Source organism: Sporisorium graminicola, chromosome SGRAM_15 (genome assembly GCF_005498985.1).
Source record: "Sporisorium graminicola strain CBS 10092 chromosome SGRAM_15, whole genome shotgun sequence".
In the NCBI taxonomy this organism is placed as follows: domain Eukaryota; kingdom Fungi; phylum Basidiomycota; class Ustilaginomycetes; order Ustilaginales; family Ustilaginaceae; genus Sporisorium; species Sporisorium graminicola.
This window is the reverse complement of record NC_043725.1, coordinates 181,185-202,710: the sequence shown is the minus strand read 5'-3', so window position 1 is coordinate 202,710 and position 21,526 is coordinate 181,185. Positions and strand designations below refer to the sequence as shown.

Genomic DNA, 21,526 nt, shown 5'->3' with positions numbered 1-21,526 from the left:
ATGGATGTCCAGCTGAGCTGAGCTGACTGTGGGTTGATGGTTCCGCTGTGCGGCGGAGAGGGTCAAGTCACAGGGCGCTCCGTTGTAGCCACTGAGATCGCTTAGTGCCGAGCAGAGCAGGAGTTACTCTAAGGAAAGGACTTTTTTTGACCTATTAGTCGTCCCTATGTCCCTATGGTATCGTAAAGAGGATTCGATTGCCCTAACCGCTAATCGAGACGAAGGAATCGCCGCGCCCTGAGAGCCAAAATGGGAAAGTTCGAGCAGTCGCCGGTGATATGCTTGCTGCGCTGACCGAATTATGTCACTTGCTCCACCTCTTCGACGACGAGGAAGTGCTGATGGCCCAAGTGGTTTGCGTATACAGAGCGAACAGCACCTCTTGACGGAACAGAGAGAGAGAGAGAGAGGAGAGAGAGAGAGAGATATGGAGGAAGGAATGGATGGAAAGCGTGGGTTTACCGATTGGCGATTGGCGATTGGCGATTGTTCGCCGGACCTTCGGGAACGTAGGTGACTGACGCTGAGCCGTTTGGGCAGAAAGCATTCAGTGACGGTCAAAGCCAGAGAACGAAAAACGGTCCCGCATGGCCCGCACGCATGCAGTCAGATCCAAGGCCAAGCGCACGGTCAGCAAGCAGCAGCTGAATTCCAACAACCCTCGCGGGTGCAATTCCGACAAGAGTGTGTTTGCAATAATAGAATTCGAATCAACCGCCTGATTCAAAACTCAGCTTGACAGATGTGAATTGAATCCCAAATCAGGCAAGTTCACAACTGCATTTCAACCACGGAGGGCAAAGCAAGCAAGCAGGCCAGCGCTCTCTCACGTCGCAGAAAGCAAGCCACACCAGATCGCATCTCGGCCACGTTCGTCTCGCATCTCGCATCTCACATGATGTTGGCAGCCTGCAAAGAGTCACAATCACTCAAAGAACGGCAGTCTGAACTCGATGTGTGATTTCCATTGAGATTGCACGGCTGCTCTGTTATCAAGCCGATGCAGTATTGGCAGGCGCAGCGGTGGCTTTGGTACGGTTGCCTCGCAGACTCCTCAGCAGCGCCAGGTTCGATTTGGCACCGGCTGGCTTCTTGGCGGGCGCCATGCCATGTCGAGGTGTCCAAGGTCCGAGCGAAGAATCGCTGTAAAAGTCCATCGGATAGTCGCCATCCAACGGCAGATGCTTGTCTTCCCGCGGCACCGGATCGCCCTCGCCAGTGCTGTTCTGCTTGGCAGGTGTTCTGCTCATCCCGAGTCCTTCCACATCCTCCTGCCAGCCCTTCACTTTCTTGACGCTCACCGCAGCTTCGTACGGGCTGAGCAATGGCTTGGCAAATGCGAAGCCCCAATCGATCGACAGGCGCGGGCAGCTCGATTGGATGAAGGCCGCCAGATGCTCACCAAACAGTCCCAGCTTCTGCGGGGACAGTTCGGACAGCAGGATCGGCACGTGCGGGATGGGCGGCGTGTGTTCGGCAAGCGATGCTGTCAGCGACTCGAGGACACGCAGACTTCCTTGTCGTCCCAGCGTGCCCAGCACCACTCCCCAACCCGACGCCGCCGCCATCGAGCGTCCCTGCTCTTCTCCACCCACAGCGACTTCCTCCTTCTGCTTGACGATCGAAGACTCCGGGTCGAGATCCAGTCCTCCCACGCTGTCCTGCGCCAACCTCACAGCTTCTCCGCGCATTTTGCGCATCTCGGCATGATCGTACAGCTCGCGCACGAACCGCTTGGTGTACGGGTCGTATCGGAATGCAGGGACGCGAGGATTGGCGATCATGATCGACTCGAGGTGGAAGCGTCCATCGCCAATGTACACAATAGCGTCGATGCTGTCCTTGTCCAGCTTGGGTGACGTGCAGCCCAGCACTTCGCCGGGACTGAGCGGCTTGACTTGCGGCACGGTCACTTTGTATTCCCCTGAGCTCCACGCCTTCCATTTGGCTGCTTGAGGAACGTGTTGCACTTCGCCGTCGGCCGCTGTGCCTGCGGTGAGCATGAGTCGATCGGGTTGAGGCCCGCCCGAGACGATCGAGCCGTCAGCGAGTCGATGCTGTTGCTGTTCCAGCGCTTCTCGTAGACCGTGGATGGCGTTGATGAACTGTACGGTACCAACGAGTGCCAGGTGTGTCTGTGGTTGTGAAGCAGTAACAGCAGTGGCAGCGGTGCTCGAGTCGGCGCGCTCTTGCTCGCCAATCTGGATCTTAGCGCGACCAGCAGTTTCGTCCACCTCGGCCCGCTTTCCAGCTGCATTCTGACTTCCGCCCAGAATTTTGGCTCGGAAATCGTGCTTGTCGCTCGGGAAGTTGGCCCTGATCGTCGCCGCCAAGTGGGCCGGGTCGATGAGAATCTCGACAAATACGTACAACGTCTTGATGGCCGTCTGATCCACGGGCACAAGACAGCTATGTCCATAGTGCACGAGCATATCGCATCCCAGCGCCATTGCCGTATAGTCGTCCACGCAGCAAGCGCCATACGTGACGTCGCCCATGATCACCGTGGTTGCGTCAGTGAAGCGCTCCACGATGTCAGCAATACCAGTCGCCCAGAGGGTGAGCCCCTCGGGAATTTGGAGCGCTACACATGTCGCCGAAGCTTTACGAATGTGGTGAATCGTCTTGTGGATCTCGAAATTGTAGTTGGCAGGAAGAATCGAGGCGATGGCTTGATTGAGTTCGGGGTCGTCCAAGATCTCGGAGGGCACTGCGTTAGCGATCCGCGGTCGAGAAGGCCCAGCTTCTCCGTTGCCGTTGTTGCCGGGAGCGGCAGCATGGGCGGCAGTAAAGCGCTTGCGCGGATTCTCTGCGTTGGTCTGCATGCCTAAATGCGAGCCTCGGGTGCCAACAGGATGTAGCTGGTGATTGACGGCAAAGAATGAAGCAAGCAAGTCTGTCCAGGGTCCAAGAAAACTTCGCAGCTTGAACGGCGCCAAAAAAAAAAGAGAACGGCTGACAAATCGTGACCAGCGGAACCCTAACCCTAACCTAACATTGTCATCTGCCGACCAAGCTTATAAGGCGCCGATACAGTAGACGCTCTAATTTAGTTTCCTGCAGCTCAGTCGATTTGCTTTTTTTTGGCTACAGTTCCGGGTTTCGACCGAGGCACATGACGTAACTGGAGATTTAGCTTGTCGAGTCTTGCCGAACGCCATGATCTTGGTGCTTCTCCCTCTCTCTCCAGTATTGGCGAGATCGCTTGGAACGTTGCCTGCAAGATGCTATTCGCTAGCCACCTCGTTTTCATCGCTGCTTCGTTTAAGTTGCGGGAGCAAGGTTGAGCTAGGATGAAGATGATGATGTGGAACGAGCCCATCGCAGCGGTAGACTCGGTGTGGCTCGCCTCCTTTGGCAGGAAGGAATTGTACGGCATGTAGACGGCGGCCGCTTCCATCAATCATCATCTGGTTGCGGAACTCAGAAGAAACATGACTCGGTGGCTGATAGGTCGGGCTTTCAAAAGGACACTCACAAGCTTGCAAAAGTTTACTGCTAAAGCAATGCAAGTTTTCGTGCCTGGGCGTGTTTTCGGCTGGGCTGAAATGTGGACGGCGGCACGGGTAGCCTAGCGATGCTGGATGTGAAATCGTTCTCTCGATCGTTTGTAGAGCAAGCAACGTGCATGCGGCCCAAGCGCAAGAGCTGTTTGGGTCAATCTCACGCAGGCTAACGAACAGAGCAATGGTGCTAAATGGATGCGAACAGGTCTTCCGGCGACAGACAAGGTTCGGCGGTAGATTGCTTGCACTTCCTTGTTCCCATGACTAGCCAGGTTCTAGAATCGCAGCGTGCCGGCCGAACTCAACATCACCGCATGGACTTGGGCCTGAGGCAGCACGACGAGGCCTCACATCGCAGAGTCGGATTTTGGTCGCTTGCCAATGTCAGCATGCACCAATGAATCCAGACTGTGACGCTAGGGGTGGCTATTGGTGGCATGAGGGTGAGGCCAGCAGAGCCGCAGGAGCAGGCGATCCGCTGCCTGAAATAGCAGCAACACCCCTTGTCGCTCGGCTGAGGCCTTTTTGTCAGTGGCCAAGGCGAGACATGAGATGGATGGACGATGGGGAAGGGCTAGAATGCATCGACGGCGACTCACATCAGGCCAGGCTGGCAACAAAGGCACACAATCGGATAAAGAGAAGATCTCTGTTCTCGGCGAACCAAATCTGAAATGCATTTTTGGCAGCTTCGCTCTGCGTGCCAATGAGTTCTGTCTCTGACGATTCTTGCCACCTGGAGCTGCCGCCGTGAACTATGGCCGTACAAGTGGTGAATACAAGGTATAGACACACCACTGGGAGGAGCAGAAACGGCGGCTATGCAACGATCGAACTTTGGGAGACTCGTCAATGTGTCAATGGCAACAGAACGTGGTTTGGATCTGCGTCGGGCCTCGGCCAATGCAAAACAGGACAACAGAAAGTTTCTCTCTTTCTCGACCAGCCTGCGTTTGAGAAGGTCGAACCCGGGCGCTCCTTGTTGTAGACGATGAAAGTGGCGCTTGCTGCAGCCAGAGATTTGTGCCTCGCGTGAAAGAATGCAGCTGTGATCAGACACGACAGGCAGGCTGGTGGTGTCGTGTCAAGGAGAAGCCTCGTTGGCAAATTTTCTGCGACAGGGCATGCTTCTTGTCTCAGGTAACGGCCAAAGCCTGCTCTCTGGCACCGCCGCTCTTGTGAGACTCGACGGGGCGGCACTTCAATTCAAATCACGACGAGACCGTCCGTCCCCGTGTGCAGCAGACTTGTCTTCTCGAACAGATGCAAGGCGCGGGCAGTTGGTAATGCTGGCGAAGACGACTGTTCGCGGTGAATGCCTCCACCGCGTAACACAGCATGGTTGTGCCGATCGAAGGGCCAGACGATGGATGTTCTCGCCTGGCAAAGAGGGAGGAGAGCAAGTAAGGCCTGACGCCGTCGGATTTCAAAGCAGTTCTTCGTTGTGCTGCTGCTGCTTGGTGGATCGAAAGAGATTTTCCGCACGTCTGGCAGCCATGCTGCCGCGGCTGCGTTATTAATCAATTTGAAATTCTTTTGCCCTTCACCGCCAGTCTCTCCTTTTAAACGACGAAATTTAAACTTTTGTTGCACTTTCATCGTTTGCCTATGGGTGTCAGCCGAGAAACGCGTGGTAACCAGGACAAACACTGAGAAAAGAAAGAAAAGAAAAAAATGCGGGGTGGGGAACGGGTCGGAAGTCAACTAAATTTGCATGCAGTACAGAAAGCGGCGCACCCCTTTCAATCTGTTTGACAAGACGCAAGGTACGCATTGTTCGCGTTCGGATGTGCAAACGCAGCTGCAGCGTCATGCGACACCAGCCAATGAGCGACACGGTCGCCAACACGTTAGTTCCGTTTGGACCGGCTCTACTCCCCCTCATGCTTGCTTGCTCGTCCGTCCTCCAAAAAAAGGAATAGATGGGGTACTTCACTTCTCTGTTTCGAGCGGTGGGTGACACATTCAATTCAATGCTTGGGAGGAATGTGACTCTGCCTGGCCAACCGAACTTGCAAAGCCGAACTTGCATTCGATTGTCTGTGTCGCAGAGGTGTAACTCCTCTCAGCCCACGGCCCCCGTCTGTCACACTGGCTCGAAGAATGACGCTGCGATGCAAGCAAAGTTGGCACCGACCGAAAACCATGCTTTGCTTGGACAATGATCGAAACGCTTGTCAGTGTGAGAGCCAGTCGGTGGCAGAGGGGGATGTCTGAGACCGAATGGAGGTGTGTTCGTTCCTCTTGGCCCAATCCGTGAGGTCGATGAGAGAGAGTCGAATCTGATCTAAGCGAGATGATGCTAGCCAGACAGAGACAGGAAAGGAGACAGACAGAGCACGCATAGAGTCGGCTGCCAAGTGCAGCCCGGGTGTGTCGATTCAAGAGGAAATCTCGCAATTTGATTGGCCGTGAAAAAGTCTGGAGCACCGAGTCAGTACAGTGCATTGGGCGGAGAATTAGACGGCGACTGGGGTGAGGGCAGCCAAGGCAGCAAGGGACCTGAAACCAGCGTTCGGTGAAAGAGACGGAAGGCTCCGAGAGCATTCCAGCCTGTCTGTTCTGTTGGTTCCCATGGGCATGCGCGCTGCAGAGGCTGCGTCTCGGATGGCAACTCCGCATCAAAAACAAAAAGTGAGCCAAGCGGAACATGCAGACCGCACAACTCATTTTCAACAGCGTCTTATTGTTGTGTTCGCTCTCTCTTGCACCTTCGCTCGACCCGATCGTTCTGGGCGAGGTATACGTTTGTGTGGGGAGAGCGAGAGAGCGACTTGGAGCGACTCCACACATCGACATGCACTCGACATGCGCTCAGACGATCGCTTTTTCAATTTGCTCTGCATTTCACAGATCACACGAGAAGTGTTGCGCGCTGCCTCGTTCCCAGTGGAGTGGTCGCTTGCGTCCTTGGTTGCCGCCACCATCTAAGCGAGTGCGAGCCAGAGCAAACTTCGTTGCTCTCACAACGGCTCGGAGCGGCCAAGAGGGAAGAAAGGTTTTATCGTATGCTACCGACACGAGGTTCGCTTGCCCTGGTCGAAGAAAAAAAATCGAACTCGTGCTTTTGTGGAGCCGCAACAACGGCACACACCATCAACTCGAACAGTCAGTCTGCATTGGAGAACAACGGACTACATCGCAACGCAACGCAGCGCATCGCATCAGAAGATCGACTTGCATTTCACTGCCAATGTGCAGCACAGACGCCTGTCGTCGTAGTCAGGCATGCGCGCTTTCTTGCCCCTCCTTTTGGTCATCTCGTCGTCGATGTCGGTCACGCCTGCAATTCCAATAGCAGAGAGGCTGTACCGGCTGGGATGCTTCAACATGATGGAACATGGATGGGTCGATGGATGGATGCGTCAAGCCTGGTTCATTGTCTTCGCTTGCGTAGTTACGGATGCCCCCGACTTTCCTTTGCTGCCGTTCAGAGCGGCTCGGAGGCATCGACGTTCCGATCTGGCACTCTTTTGAGTGAGCCTTGTCTCGTGCCCGGCTCTGCTCATTTGCTGTGTTCGGCCGCTGGTTCCAAGGTGTGTGTATATGCGTGTGTGTATCTGGACGGGGTCGATTGCTTGGTACCTGTCTCTCTTTCCTTGTTCTGTAGCCTGTGTTTCGAGAGGCACAGCGCGAGGGAAAGAACACACCAACGAAAAACTTTCTTTATTTGTAAAATTCTCAGCCCTAAAAAGTTCGCTTAGCGACGTCACATCCAGGCTTCAGACCACTGACCCCGCTATTTAGTGTGCTTTGGATCCCCGCCTTGTTTTGCAATTTATTCTATTGGTTGATATATACCGTATTTGCCGATGAACTGCAGTCAGGTTTCGCAGCGATACGACACTAGTCCACTGTGAGCTCGACGGCCGTTATTGCTGCGTCTCTGTGTCACGCACCTCTTCTCGCCTGCGACACTGTCTCTCATTGATCTCATTGACCATGCCCTCTTGTCTTGTGCCGCGTTTCTCCCCCTCATTGACTCTCCGTTCGAGTCTGTTCTCTTTCTTTGGCGTCTGTGGTATGCATAACCGTCTCCTCTCCCTGGTGCTGATGCAGCTGTTCGTCTGCTCTTGATGGCGCAGCTTGTTCTTGTACGCTTGGGAACTTTCTAGCCTCCTTCAGCACCGCTTCACCAACACAGGCTCTTCCTCTTCCTTTCCCAGCCAAGAAGAGGCTAGTCGCACTATCGGACGGCCGACGTCAAATGACTTGTTTCGCTTCCTGCCAACTTGGTTTCTGACCCAGACCTCTCTGCTTCGTGCTCCAACCTGATGCTCAGCATCTCTGCCCCTCCGCCCCTCTGCCGTTCTGCCTCTCCGCCTCTCTGCCTGTGCCGCCACCCGTCCGCCTGTCCGAGACACCATCGCCCTGGTTCTCTGCCTTCTCTCTCCCTCTCTCTCTCTCTCTCCCCACGTCTCTTGGCCTGCCACACGCACACGCGCACAGCTCGACTCGGTTGGCGTGGCCACCACAGCTGAGGTTCGCAGCCCGGCTACAGACTGCCGAACCTTAGCGCCGCCATCTCCTCTCTTCCTCTCTCTCTCTCTCATATATGCCCCTCTACCCCAGAGTCGCCTGTCTTCGTGCCTGCCTGTCTGCTTCTTTGCCTGCTCATCTGCCTCTCGTTCTCTCTCCCTCTCTGTGCAGTGACCCCAGTCTCGCTTCCCTCCGGCATTCCAAATAGCGTCGAGCCCTCGCCTCACCCCAGATTTTTCTTTGCTCCATTTCGCTTTTCGCTTTAAAAGTCCCCAAGACTCCACTGTCCTCGAAGCAGCAAGAATCCTTCCGCCTTCGCTTTCCATCGTACATCTTCGTACTCTTCCTCTCACCACCACCATCCTTGTCCATTCTCGACGTAGACCACAGCTCCACAAATCCCTCGGACTACGACTTCTAACAGCCTAAAACGCAAGCACCGTAGCCTTCTAGCTTGCCCCCTGTCTTCGAAGCTTGATACCTTTTTACATTGTAGCTTCCTACAAACAGACTTTCGCCACCACATTCCTTCGACCTCCCGCACATTCTTGCCAGCGCCACCACCATTGGACTCGCGCTAGCCTTCGCTCTGTCTGCACGTGCTCGCTCTCTACCGCCATCTTTCGCCGCCGCCGCCGCCGCCGCCACACTTGATACCCCGGCTTGCTCAGTGGCCTAGTCCCACTCTCACCGCCTCCTCTCTCGACAGCACAGTTCATCTTCCTCGAACTGCCTAGTCCAAATGAGCTACATCAGCAGCGGAAGCAGCTCCTCGGGAGCCACCCCCTTTTCAGTTGGTCCTTCCAGCTCGACATCTCGCAGCCCCTCCGTCGAGCCCTCCGCTCCTTCTTCCTCCTCCTCCAAGAAGCAACGACGTCTCACGCTGCAAGACATCCACATTCCCGCCGGTTTTGAAATCGCCAAGGACCTCGGCGAGGCTGGTACCGAATACCCGTCGGAGGAAAACATCCAGAAGGCAGCGGAAGTGCTGCAGTCGCTTCGTGGTCGCATGCCTGACGGCTCCGATGGCCAGGTCGCTGCATGCGACTACTGCAGGCGTCGCAAGATTCGCTGCGATCGCACCAAGCCCACCTGCGGCAGCTGTGTCGCATCAGGACGCAAGTGCACCACCGAAGACATGCTGCGTAAGCGCGGTCCGCCGTCCAAGAAGGAGCGTGCTATCCTCGAAGCTGCCGGCATTATCTTCCGCGGTACAAGGCCCCACAGGAGACGCAGAACAGCCACCACCTCACTTGGTTCCGGTGCCGCCAAGAGGCAGCAGGAACAGATGCTCAGAAAGGTAGAGGAGGTGGCGGGCACACGTACGCGCGCCAACTCGACCAACTCGGGCGACACTGCAGCTATGGCGAGCATGGTGAACAACCTTGACGTCGCAAGCAAGAACTCGTGGATGGAGATGCTCAGCATCGCCACGCGCTCGGCCAACCCTTTCGCCGACTCTCCCGCTTCGTCACCCTCGGACATCTCGGCGCACGACGCCTTCCGCACCGACGCTGCAGCTTGTGATTACATGCTGCCTCACCAAGTCTCTCCCATGCCACCTCGAGGCGCCATGGACGGAATGTACAGCGGTTCGCAATGGGACAACACGTGGGTGCAGTATGGCGCTGATCTTCGCGGCAAGCATGCCTCTCAGGGCCCCGTCCCCACTTTGGAGCTTCCCAACCTCTCTGCTTTCGCCTGCAACGCCCACATGGACAGCAAGGACGTCATCACGAGGTCGCCACTCGCTTCGTTTGATGCAGGTGCCCTCGATTGGTCCGCATCCAATGTGTCGCCGTCGCACTACCAGACCATGTTTTCTCAGGAAACCGCCGTGCCTCCGCCGCCCTTTGATCATGAGGTCAACCTGCCAGTGGTCCACGTCGATCCGCAGATCATGGTTCCTCACCAGCAGTCCCATCCTCACCAGCAGCAAGCGCAAGGGCTGCAGCCTTTCATCAGCTCGCCGACGGGTATGGCTGCCGAAGCCATCGCCTTTCAGACTGCCATGGGCCACTTTTTTCCCAAGACAGAGCCTCTGACGTCCTCTAACATGTCATCGTCGTCGTCCCAGACCGCCGAAGTGAGCACCCCTTCCGAGCTCGATCAATTCATCTCCATGGGCGATCATTACTATCAACACCAACAGCAGCAACACCTGCCGTTTGCGCTGTCTTACTGAAGGGGGAAAAAAACAACATACCCTTCACCGGCTCTCGTATAATAAGCCCATCTTTCCACACTTCCCTATGCCAGAGACTTCCTAGCACGTCCATCCGGCGTTGTATTTTTTCTATTCCTTTTTCACAGTGATACTCACTCTTGTACGTCTACGTGGCTTTTGCTTAATCTCATGAGACTCTTGTGTACTTTTCATCCTTGCTCGCGGTGTGTGTTTCTCCTGAGTGTGACAAGAAGTTGCAAGGATGAAGGTCGGCATGAATAGAATTGCTTCTATGGCGGAGCGAGTCAGATGCCGAGATTGCGATCTCCTAGCACTGTCCGAGGAGGCTGCTCTTCGGCCAACTGTTTTGCATAAGGCAGCACAAGAAGTGAAGGCCACAGCGTCAGTGTCTACATCGTAACACACGCATGCGTTTCCATCACCAGGTACTCGCCCATACTTATCGTGCGGAAAGACTGCGTTCAAGTAAAGAAGCAGGAGGAGGAAAAGGAGAACAGTGGTCAGATGTTCAGTCGTCTTCATCGACTGTTGTACGACTCACTCACCCGTGTAGTTGATGTTGCTGTAGACATCAAGGTGGTCCTGGATGTACTTTGCGGTGGGATGGTCGGGCGGGTCGCAACTGATGCGATTCGGCTCACCGTCCTTCTGGTACACCCTGATGTAATCGAGACGCATCACGGCCGGGAACTGAATCTGGTTCCACTGCACCTTCTGGAACCCGTTTGACAGCGCCAAGTTGATCACGATGCTCATCGGCTCGGTCGGGATGAGTCTCTGGCCGATCTCGGTATCCTGATTCGGCGCAAGCGAGGCCCCCGAGAGCGTCCACGTCGGTCGGCCGTTCAGAAACCATGTGATGGATCCGCTCCCGTTGCCCGTCCAGTCCGGCTCGTACTGCACGCCCATTGTCACGGGTACGCCCCCCGACTGCGCATACGCGGAATCCGGCACCCGCGTCACCGCCGACACGGCCTCCTGGTACACGCCGCCCGTGTACGGGTTGAATTGGCTGTCCGCCGAATGCAGGGTCGCTACGGATGGCGACTGGTCCCACGTGTAGTTGGCGTCAAACGGCGCGATCTGGAACGACTGGGAAGCTTCGCCATGCCCCTGCTGAACCTGCGTCTCGAAGATGTCGATCTCGGGACTGGAGCGGCCCACACCGTGGTGAGGGCCTGGGTGGTCTTCGCCAGGACAGGTGCACGCCGAACACCGCTGACCCTCGAGGAAACTGAGCTTGTAGTCGACGTCCTTCGAGTAGAGGCCGTGGGCGTTGAGTGCTGCTGGCGGGCCCGTCTGGTCGGGCTGCGTCTGGTTGGGCAGGGTGCCGATATCGCACGCCGTGTAGCTGTACGGCCACATGCCCTGCGTCGTCCCGGCATACCCGGCGCGGCCCAGGTTGCCCAGCATCCACACAGCCGGCCAGAACCCCTTGTCATCGTGCGCCCCCGGAAGAACGACACTGGTTTCGATGTAGCCGCCTTGGAAGCAGAACTTGTTCCAGCTCTGCAGCATTCCAGACTGAAAATTCAGGTTGTGCGTCTCCCTTTCTTGCATCCAGATGTTCAAGAAGCCGTCGGTGGTGTTGATGGCTTCGGGCGAGTACCATTCAAAATCTCCCGTGACCCAGTAGTGCAGGTCGACGGCTTCCCAAAACGGATCGTCGCCCGGCCAGAATGTACGGCCGTCCTGCTCGAACTCGTCGCTAAAGACGATATGGTAAGTCGAGCCGTCGGTGGGGTTCTTCCAAGCGTGTGCTGCCACGGGGGTGTCGGCATCGACGAGCGAAAAGAGGTCGGGAAGCAACGGGATCTGACCTGAGCCGTTGGTCCCGCCGAGCCCGAAGAACCCGGGCGCCTTGCGGTCGTGGTTCGAGATATCAAAGTGGTACAAGACCGGATAGCCCGCGAACAGCATCAGCAGTGCGAGCGATAGCACCAGCAGCACGCCGACGTTGATTATGCCTCGAACGCTGACCTTGCACCACCCGAACACACAGCCGAGGATGCCCCGCTTGCGCTCGACTCCGGGCACGTGCAGCCAGTCGTCGTCCTCCGCCCCACCCGTATAGTCGTACAGCCACGCAATCGCTTGTGCCTGGGACGTCTTGCTCTGCACCTCGGCCGACGATGACGACGACGACGAGGATGCAGGTGACGTGTTGGTGTCCGATTTTGCATTGGGCACGCCGCGCTGGGCGGGCGAGATGCCTCCTGCTCCTCCTCGGCCGCGCGGTGTTGTTAGCGATAGCTGCTCCACGCGCGTCGCCGATGAGGAGACCGGCAGCCGTGACGGCGGCTGGAGTGAAGCCGTATCGGTGGACAGGGGCAAGCCGTCCTGCCGTGCACGCTGTGCATCTGCCTTGAACGCGTCCTGCTGAGTCGCCATCGTTTGTTCTTAGTGGCTCGACAGGATGGTGTGGCGATACCACTTTTCCGAGCGCGTGATATCGAAGATGAAGAGCAGAGCCAAGGAGATTCCCCCTGCTAGGTCAAAGCCGTCCCTGGTGGGGAACGCCTTCATACAAAAAGGGTTGCTACACTAAAGGGCTCGTTTCACCGCCCCCCGTGAACCCGCCACACTCACCCTATGCAGGAAAGCACGGCCCCGTCGCCATTGTTTGCAGTTTGCTCTCGAGGACGGGTGGGTCGACCAGCGCCTTCGACGCAAGATGAGACGCGGCAATCCCTGCCCCACAGACACACGCTGACTTACCAATAGAGGAACCCACCTCGGTCAAGCCCCTCTTTCGTTCGCATGAGCCTCCCCCCCTTCTCTCACTACTGTGCAGGCATGTGAGAGAGTGACGCTGCGGTGCCGTTCGATAAGGCGAGAAGGAGGAGGCTCATGCTCATGCGCGCGTCTATGACCACTCTAGGCGGCTGCACTCATAAGTCCGTCCTCTGTCGCTCCGTATGTCTGGGGTGTTCATCACAACAGGGTAAGACGGATCGCATTCGGGGTTCGGCAATTGAAGCACAACAAGTGTGTCGACCGCTGCAGAAAGCTGCCTTATCTGAGTGCAAATGTGTACAAATACATTGATAGTCGATTGAGTGAACTCAATCATTTCGGGGCCGCTTGATGTGATATCCGTCGTCGACATCGAGCAGTTCGCGTTCGACACTGGTCGGTCGTGGCCGTTTGACTGCGGACGAAGTGGAAGATGGCGGCAAAGGAGGCGTAGACTCGCGATACCTTGGACGAGAATCGTACCTCGAAGGCGACGAGTGAGGGTCGCGCGGATGTGGTCGATGCGATGACGACGCTGCGGACAATGGTCGTCCCGGCGGTGGTGGGGGTGATTGAGATGGCCCTGGATGATACGATCCGCTCGGATGAGAATCTCTTCTGGCCAAAGCTTGCGGCGAGCCGTCGGAGGCGGGGTATCTGTCCGCGCCTCTCTGCGACGAGAAGCTTGATGTTCTCGCGCCTGCGCTGCCGACTGCTGCTGGTGGAGGCGGAGGAGGCGGAGAAGCATACCCCCTATTCATTCCGGTTCCAAACGACTGATAGCTGGGCTCTGCATACCTGGCCGAGTACGACCTATACTCTTCCCCACCCTCGTAACCCCTATGCGCAACCCTCGGCTCATACACGTCTCCGCCACGCTCGCGCTCGCGACTGGCCATGGAGGTAGCACGACGCCTTGCCGCCTCAGCCGCAGCTACAGCCGCCGCAGCTTCGCGCTCCAACTCGAGCGCATGGTCGCGATGCGACTGTTCGATCTGCTCTCGTTGCGCGCGTTTGGCAGCAACCGCATCCAGGAGGTAGTCGAGCTCCTCACGCAACTTCTGCTGCTTTGCGGTGGCTTTGGTGACGCTGGCTTTGAGTTCGGTGTGGTCGGTCGAGACGCGATCGTACTTGTCCTTGGACTTGAGGAAGAGCGACTTGTAGTCGGTGGATGGGTTGGCACCGCGCGATCTGCGCGGTGTGGGTGTGGGTGCAGAAGTGCTGGCGACTTCGGAGGACATGATGATGATGCCAGCCGATGTCGATGCGTATGTGTGTCGTTGATCGTCGCTATCTGGAAGATGGGAAGGGAGGAGAACAAGTTCGTCACGATCATCGCTTGACAGCTCAAAACTCAGCGTCGTCGCACGGATCTGATCCTTTTTTTGCGTAACCTAAACAATGTTACATCGCTTGAGCCTGAACAGCAGAAATCTAAGTTACCTACTACCCGAGAACCGATATCAGGTTTGGCCAAAAAGTCAAGAAGAACAAGCCAAAAAAAAAAGTGGAGCGGAAGAAGGAAAAAGATTGAAAATCCTCAAATTTTGGTTGGTTTTCGTTGAAATGTCAAACAGCGATGAACATATTCATATACACCACCACACCGCACCACACCACACCACCACCATCTGATCCGTAGCATGCCTTGCTAGATGCGGCTGAGACCTCTTACGCTATACCGACAAGCGCTATCACTTTCTACGCCCGTTCGCATCAAGCGTTTGACTTGCTCCTGGATCTCTCTTCAGCCACAAGCCAGAATGTCGACAGCAACTCCAACTCCATCCTCGCCCCAGCTGCCACCAGCCAAACGCATGCGTTCGAGATCTCCAGAGCAGGCCAGTAACGGGCACGCATCAGCCTCGACCTCCACTGCCGCACAATCCGCACCGCCGGCACCCTCTGCCCAGGACAAGCAAGCTCGCAAGGCCGAAGCGCGCCGATTGCGTCAGAAACGCAAGGACTATGCCAAGCAGCTCACCAAGACAGGCCGTGAACCCATCGAGTTCGACATCGAGGAACTGCTCGGAGTTCGCAAGGTGACCGACATCCTCTCGGAGGGTCTCGAGCATCAGTACAAGTTCGAACGCGGTACTCGCCTCACGCTTCAAATCGAGCGTCTCGATGCGCACGGTGACGGCCTTGCAATTGCTCCCGAGCGTGATTGGATCATTGCTGTGCCTCACACTCTGCCGGGAGAGAAAGTGACACTCGAGATTACCAGCAATGAGAGACTGTATTCCAAGGCCAAGGTGGCAGAAATCTTGAACAAGAGCGAGGAAAGGAACAACGAGCTGGTGCGATGCAAGTACTTTGGCGACTGCGGTGGATGCCAGTATCAGATGATCGACTATGCCAAACAGCTGGAGATCAAGCGTGGTGTCGTTGAAAGGGCGTTCGCACGCTTCTCAGGATTGAATCCAACATTAGTGCCTGCAGTGCTGCCGACAATCGCTTCGCCCAACCAGTACAACTACCGAACCAAGCTCACCCCACACTTCGAGCTCCCCTACGAGCTGCGACGCGGTAGGAGAGGTACCACAGGCGAAAACGGCGAAAAGCCGCAGTACTCGGTGCCCATCGGCTTTGACTGCATCGGTACTAAAAGGGTCATGGACATCGAAGAGTGTCCCATTGCCACCAGGACGATCAACAAGGCGCTCCCCGCTGCCAAGCAAAAAGTCAGGGACACAATCGAGTCGTTCAAGAACGGTGCCACCATTCTGCTTCGCGACTCGTTGCGAACCTACGACAGCTTCGCCGAAGACCTGCTCGTCACCGCATCGCACCCTGCCAACGGACAAGTGGAGAAGGAGTTGGATACCGAAGTTGTCACCGACCACAAGGCTACCGTCAAAGAGCGTGTGCTAACCACCAAGTTCGAATCGCCCGCCGGCACTTTCTTCCAGAACAACCGAAGCATCCTACCTAGCTTGCTCGACTATGTGCGCGATGCCATCACCTCGTCCTCGTCTTCGGCTGGCAGCGACGAGCGCTACCTTGTCGACGCCTACTGCGGTTCGGGCCTGTTCAGTCTGTGTCTCGCCTCGCTCTTCCGCGAAGTGTCGGGCGTCGAAATCTCGTCCGAATCCATCAAGTACGCTACCAAGAATGCCGAGCTCAACGGCATCACCAACGCCAAATTCCTCGCTGGAAACGCTGAAGACATCTTTGCAAAGATCGAGTACCCTGCACAGCAGACGACGGTGATCATCGACCCGCCCAGGAGGGGCTGTGACGACGAGTTCATCCGACAGCTGGTCAAGCTGGGGCCCAAGCATATTGTGTATGTTTCGTGCAACGTGCATACCCAGGCGAGGGATGTGGGCCAGCTGGTTGCAAAGGATGCGCGATACAAGATCAGGAGCGTCCGCGGCGCCGATTTGTTCCCCCAGACACATCACGTCGAAGGCGTTGCTGTTCTTGAACGTGTTGATGCCTAGATGCTGCTCCTTGCAAGACAAAGCAATTCAACCCGTCATTATGCCCTCTGAGTTGTCTGTTTATATGCTTATGTTCGAGAGAGTCTGTGCAAGGCTCGTTTGAGTGTTTGCTCGAGACAGATGTCTGTTGTTTCATGTCTGTTGCTTGCCATGTCGGTTCTGCTCGGGAGTCGGAACCAAATTCGTGTGGAGTCCAGGAAAGAAAGAAAAAACCTGGTCAGAAGAAAGGCAGAACAAAAAAAGGCAGGCATTGAAGGACTTCGTGGAAAAGGGTTCAGAGCTTCCTTCTGTACGACCTTGTCCTCATCGCTTCACCTCTTACGCCGTTGCCGCTAAACATGGCGTCTGCACTGAGCCGCTCTGCGGGAAGGATCAGGCTCGCCGTTGCTGCGGTGCCACATCCATCTTACGCAGGAACATCCTATTCCAGCACTCGCAGTCTTTCGGCAAGCGTTCGACGATGGGAAGACGAGAAACCAAAGCACCCGTCATCGTCAAGCGATCCGTCCAGCTCAACCTCCGCTACCAGCGATCAGGTCGGATCCTCAAATCATTCAGACGACAGCTCCGGCTACAGACCGCCCTCCAAGAGCTCTGGCGCATGGCCATACGATTCGACCTCCTCTACTGAATCTCAATCATCGCAGTCGACTACCGATGCTCCTTCCACCACGACCTCCGATTCGAACCCTTACTCGGGCCTCTTCGACGGCAATGACCCATTCCCCACTGTGACTGTACCCAAGCTAGGAAATGCAAGCACCTCCTCGTTGGACTCGCTGGCATCATCAGACAAAGCTTCCTGGCTCTCCGACCAGTTGGATTCGCTCACGACGTCGCCTCGCACCCCTCGTGCCACAGCTCGCTCCTCAGCACCTGCCGACGAACGCAAAAAGCACTCAATCCCTCGCTCAGTCCTCTTTGCCGACTCGGAAAACGCGCGTCGGTCGGACGACTTCAGGCCGCGTAAAACCTCGGCCACCAACGCACGCAAGCGCTTCGACCGCTCCCCTCTCACCCAGCAGGAAGCAAACGCCTTCATGTCGCTGCTTAACTCTGCCCTCGCCGGCACTTCCTCCTCTTCTTCTTCTTCCACCGACAGTACTGCCGCCTCTCCATCGGCCGGTGAAGCAACAGAACACACGCCGTTCGGCAGCTACACGTCGCTCATCAGCGATCCGAAGACACAATCCGGCAGTCGAGCGCTCCTGCAAGCCTTCGCCAAGCGCAACCGGCTCAAGCGCTTCGAAGATGCACGGGCGCAGCGGGCCAAGCGCTTCGTTCGCGAGGGTTTGGCCGCGCAGATCGACCCGCTGCAGCTGGAAGCGGGCATCGACGAGGCCAGAGAGCAAATCGCCATGTGTGAGAACCTCGCCGAGCTACTGACATGGACAAAGCAACAAGTGTGGGGAATCGGCGCTACGACAATGACACCATCGCAGCCGGAACAGCTGGCAGATATGCTATCCTCGACATCGCTCGACCCCAGCACGCCGTCCACCGCAGAAGCTGCAGAAGGGGGCCCGAGATACGGCAAAGACACGCCGTACTACGCGTCGGTGCTGCACTTCGTCTTCCTCGCGATCCGCGATCGGTACCGCTCGCCACAGACCGCGCTGTGCGTCCCGCGGACCACGCGCGCGCTCGGGATCGAGAGCTACGTCCTCGGCATGACCGCCTCGCTGTACAACGAAGTACTCAAGACGCAGTGGGACTGGCTCGGCGACCTTTCGGGCGTCGTCTCAACGCTGCGCCAGGCGCGCGAAACGGGCATCCTCGCCTCCACTAACGCTGCCGGATCCACGCGTCTGTCGAGCAGCGAGGACGACGCGATCCGCGAGACGGTCGACCGCATCGCCAACGACGTGCGCCGGTACGTGCTCGACCAGCAGATCTCGACGGACCGCGCTCACCAGATCGACGCGCTCTCCGCCAACACCCGTGCTGCCGGCAAGAAGACCGAGGGCGTGCGCGGTTGGAGCCAGAACTGGCTCTTGGCGAATGCAGAGGAGGCGACCGGTCTGGCTGGCCAACCGCATAGGCTGACGGTGGAGAAGAGGTCGCGTTTCGACCCCTCGTCGGCGGAGGAGAGAGATGCGCGTGCGAGATCCGGCGGTGGCGGTGGCGGTGGTAGGTTTAGCACTGAACGAAGGCTTGAAAGGAGAAGCCCCGACAGCGATAGATTCAGCAGAGGCAGGGAGACAAGGTCAGCGGCGCGGTACGATTCGTCGACTTCGTACAATTCGCGCTCGACGAGAGCCTGGTAACCAAGCATTCTGTCCTCGACTTGCACACAATCAAGTCTACTTCCCGTCATCACCTATTCGCAGCACATCACATCACAGCAGCGAAAGGAAGAGAGAGAACGTTGAATCTTGATACTACCGAAACGCCAACAAAAGTGAAAGACAAACACAACCAGACCAACCACGAACCAAAAGGGTGTCGAAAGCGTGAAAGCGAAAAAGAACAAACTCATCACCGCGCACCTTAGGGCAGAGCCTCGACGGCCTTGGCCGCGAGCGTGCCGATTTTGGCCACCTCACCCTGCACGTCCGGAGCCTGCACACTCACGACGCTGTCCAGCGCCTTGCCCACAGCCGCGACGAGCGGGACGAGCCTGTGCCTGGCGTCCAGCGTGATGGCGTCGACATGCACCGTGTCCGTGATGTGGACGAGTTTGGTGAGCAGCGTGGAGATGGTGGGGAGCAGCGTGGTGACGGCGTCGGCGAGCAGGGCGCCTGCGGAGTGGCGCGCGTGGAGCGGTGTGTAGTTGACGGTGTGCATGGGGTGCGCGAGCGGGGCGGGACCGATGGCGCGCTTGACGCCCGGGAGAACGTCGACGAGGTCGAGGGTCGAGATGTCCGAGGCGACCGGGAGGACGTCGCGCTTGAGGGCCGCGAGGATGCAGTCCAAGTCGATGGCCTTGTTTTCGTTCTCCACAACCACATTGCGCTTCACAACCTCGCCCACCAGCCCATCCACCTCGTTAGCGTTGACAACCGACGCCAGGTCGAGCACCGAGCGCTTGAGCAAGCCGATCTTGGCAACCTCGACGCTGTCCAGAACGTTGCTGACATCAACCTGGTCGATCAGAGCGCGCTTGACGGCCTGGTCGAGCGACACGAGCTCCGACTCCGGAAGCGCAGAGATGTGCGCGATCGCTCGCTTCAGCTTGAGCACCTGCTCCGGGCCGAGCTTCGATTGCAGGCCAGAAACGCTTCCAGCGGCGTGGTCGAGGTTGAGCGTCGACCAGACATCAGAGACGGATCCGGGCACGGTGGAGAGGACGTCCGCGCGCTTGACGAGCTCGAGGACCTGGCTGAGGTCGACAGCAGTTTTGACACCAGAGAGGGTGCCACCGACGTTCTGAAGTAGGTCTGAACGCTTGACCAGGTCGAGCACTTGGTCGAGGTCGACGGCGGATTCGACACCAGAGAGAGTGCCCGCGGCGGTGCCGTCGACGCTCGAGAGCAGGTCGGCACGCTTGACAAGGCCAAGAACCTGCTCGAGATCCACAGCGGACTCGACACCCGCAACGGTCCCGCCGACGCTCGAGATGAGATCAGCTCGCTTGACCAGGTCAAGAACCTGGTTGACATCGACCGCAGACTTGACACCCGAGAGGGTGCCGTCGACGCTCTGCAGAAGCTCAGCGCGCTTGCTCAGCGTGTCGCCAACAGCGCCGACCACAACGTTCGTAAGCGCAGCTACGTCATCAACGGCCTTGATCGACTCGACAAAGGCCCCCGCGTTGAGCACGTGGAGACCAGACACCAACGCTGGAACGTCCACGACCGTCTTGATCGACTCGAGGAGCTGCACCGAGCCCGGAACAGCCAGGACGGCCTTGAGCACCGACTCGACTCCCACGGTCTCAAAGATGCGAGCGACCGTGCTGTAGCCATATGAGTCGATGTAGTCAACAAGCTTGGCGGCGCCTTGGACCTTAACGATCTCCTTGACGCCATGGGGGACGGCGGCGACGAGCGCGGTGAGGCTGTCGACGTCGATGAGGGCGCCGATGAAGGACACGGGGCTGTCGAGCTGCTGGAGGTTCTCGAGCAGCGACACAGACTCGGGAACGGCGAGGACGGCATCGAGAACAGTGTCGACATTAGCGACGTCGTGAACGGCCTTGATCACGTCGACCTCGGCGAGCACCGAGACAACGTCGCTCTCGAGCACAGCGTCGACCTGGATGCCACCAAGAAGCGAGACGAGGCCCGCAGTGCCCGAAACCTTGGCGCTCCTGACCGAGGCGACCAAAGCTTCAATCTCGCCGACGGTCCTGCGTCGCATACCGGCGCTGACAGCAGCCTTCTTGCTCTTGCTCTTGCTCTTGCTCTTTCCCACTCCCTGAAGGTCGAAGACAGCATGGGCAAGGTCGACCTCGACACTGTTTAGTAGCTTCTTGCTCTTGACAGCGGCGAGCTTGTGATCCTTGAGCTTGAGGATCTTGTCAGCGGACGCGGTGTGGCCCTCGAGCGAGGCCGACAGCGTGTGGACGATCGCCGCCACGTGCTTGAGGTCGACCGTCTTCACGGCGGCATGAGCAGCACCGAGCGCATCGACGTCGACACCGCGGCGGCCAACAGCCGCAGAAGCGAGGTCGTCGAGCTTGGCCAGGTTGGCCGTGTTGAGCTTGACCTTGGCCGTGTCGAGCGCGTTGACGTGAGCCGCGCCGTTCTTGACGCGGAGCATCTTGTGCTTGGGATGCGCGACCGTGTTGACCGAGTCGATGGCGTCGACGGTGTGGACCACGGCAGCGTTGGCGGTAGTGATCGCCGCGAGGATCAGGAGGAGGGGCGAAGAGATACGCATTGTTGCAAGAGTTAGTTGGTGGAAGTAGCGCGGTGAAGGGAAAGAAGCTTGGAGAGGAGCGACGTGAGGCAGAGAGAGGAGCGTAAGGGGGGCAAGAATGTGAAGGGGAAGTGGCAATGGATCAGTGGAAGGGTGGAGTGGAGTGGAGTGGGAAAGAGATGGAAAGAAGATTGTGAGGAGGAAAGGAACGGAACACTGCGATATAAGTACTCGATCAACGATCGACAAGCTCGCACATGGTCGCAACACCACCAGTACCACCGCTCCCCGGTCTGGAGACATTTCACCTCTTGTAAGGAACCCTCGCATGCTCGACGAGAATTCCACCGCTGGCACTGCCCATCTCG

General features: G+C 57.4%; 7 protein-coding genes across 7 annotated transcripts; 3 read left to right on the top strand and 4 right to left on the bottom strand.

The window, feature by feature from the left end:
- Positions 1-992: 992 nt before the first annotated feature.
- EX895_002505 (uncharacterized protein) lies at positions 993-2,825 on the bottom strand (the record flags this gene model as incomplete). The annotated part of the gene is made up of 1 exon (XM_029883104.1): positions 993-2,825. One exon carries the CDS (start codon positions 2,823-2,825, stop codon positions 993-995), a length of 1,833 nt encoding a protein of 610 aa, XP_029740502.1.
- A 5,902-nt stretch (positions 2,826-8,727) lies between these two features.
- On the top strand, positions 8,728-10,170 carry EX895_002504 (uncharacterized protein; the record flags this gene model as incomplete). Its single annotated transcript, XM_029883103.1, has 1 exon — positions 8,728-10,170. The coding sequence occupies one exon, from the start codon at positions 8,728-8,730 to the stop codon at positions 10,168-10,170; it is 1,443 nt and encodes a 480-aa protein (XP_029740501.1).
- A 540-nt stretch (positions 10,171-10,710) lies between these two features.
- EX895_002503 (uncharacterized protein) lies at positions 10,711-12,564 on the bottom strand (the record flags this gene model as incomplete). The annotated part of the gene is made up of 1 exon (XM_029883102.1): positions 10,711-12,564. The coding sequence occupies one exon, from the start codon at positions 12,562-12,564 to the stop codon at positions 10,711-10,713; it is 1,854 nt and encodes a 617-aa protein (XP_029740500.1).
- Positions 12,565-13,238: 674 nt separating this feature from the next.
- On the bottom strand, positions 13,239-14,150 carry EX895_002502 (uncharacterized protein; the record flags this gene model as incomplete). The annotated part of the gene is made up of 1 exon (XM_029883101.1): positions 13,239-14,150. One exon carries the CDS (start codon positions 14,148-14,150, stop codon positions 13,239-13,241), a length of 912 nt encoding a protein of 303 aa, XP_029740499.1.
- A 522-nt stretch (positions 14,151-14,672) lies between these two features.
- EX895_002501 (uncharacterized protein) lies at positions 14,673-16,355 on the top strand (the record flags this gene model as incomplete). The annotated part of the gene is made up of 1 exon (XM_029883100.1): positions 14,673-16,355. The coding sequence occupies one exon, from the start codon at positions 14,673-14,675 to the stop codon at positions 16,353-16,355; it is 1,683 nt and encodes a 560-aa protein (XP_029740498.1).
- Positions 16,356-16,693: 338 nt separating this feature from the next.
- On the top strand, positions 16,694-18,622 carry EX895_002500 (uncharacterized protein; the record flags this gene model as incomplete). Its single annotated transcript, XM_029883099.1, has 1 exon — positions 16,694-18,622. One exon carries the CDS (start codon positions 16,694-16,696, stop codon positions 18,620-18,622), a length of 1,929 nt encoding a protein of 642 aa, XP_029740497.1.
- A 223-nt stretch (positions 18,623-18,845) lies between these two features.
- Positions 18,846-21,179, bottom strand: EX895_002499 (uncharacterized protein; the record flags this gene model as incomplete). The annotated part of the gene is made up of 1 exon (XM_029883098.1): positions 18,846-21,179. The coding sequence occupies one exon, from the start codon at positions 21,177-21,179 to the stop codon at positions 18,846-18,848; it is 2,334 nt and encodes a 777-aa protein (XP_029740496.1).
- Between the last annotated feature and the right edge of the window lie 347 nt (positions 21,180-21,526).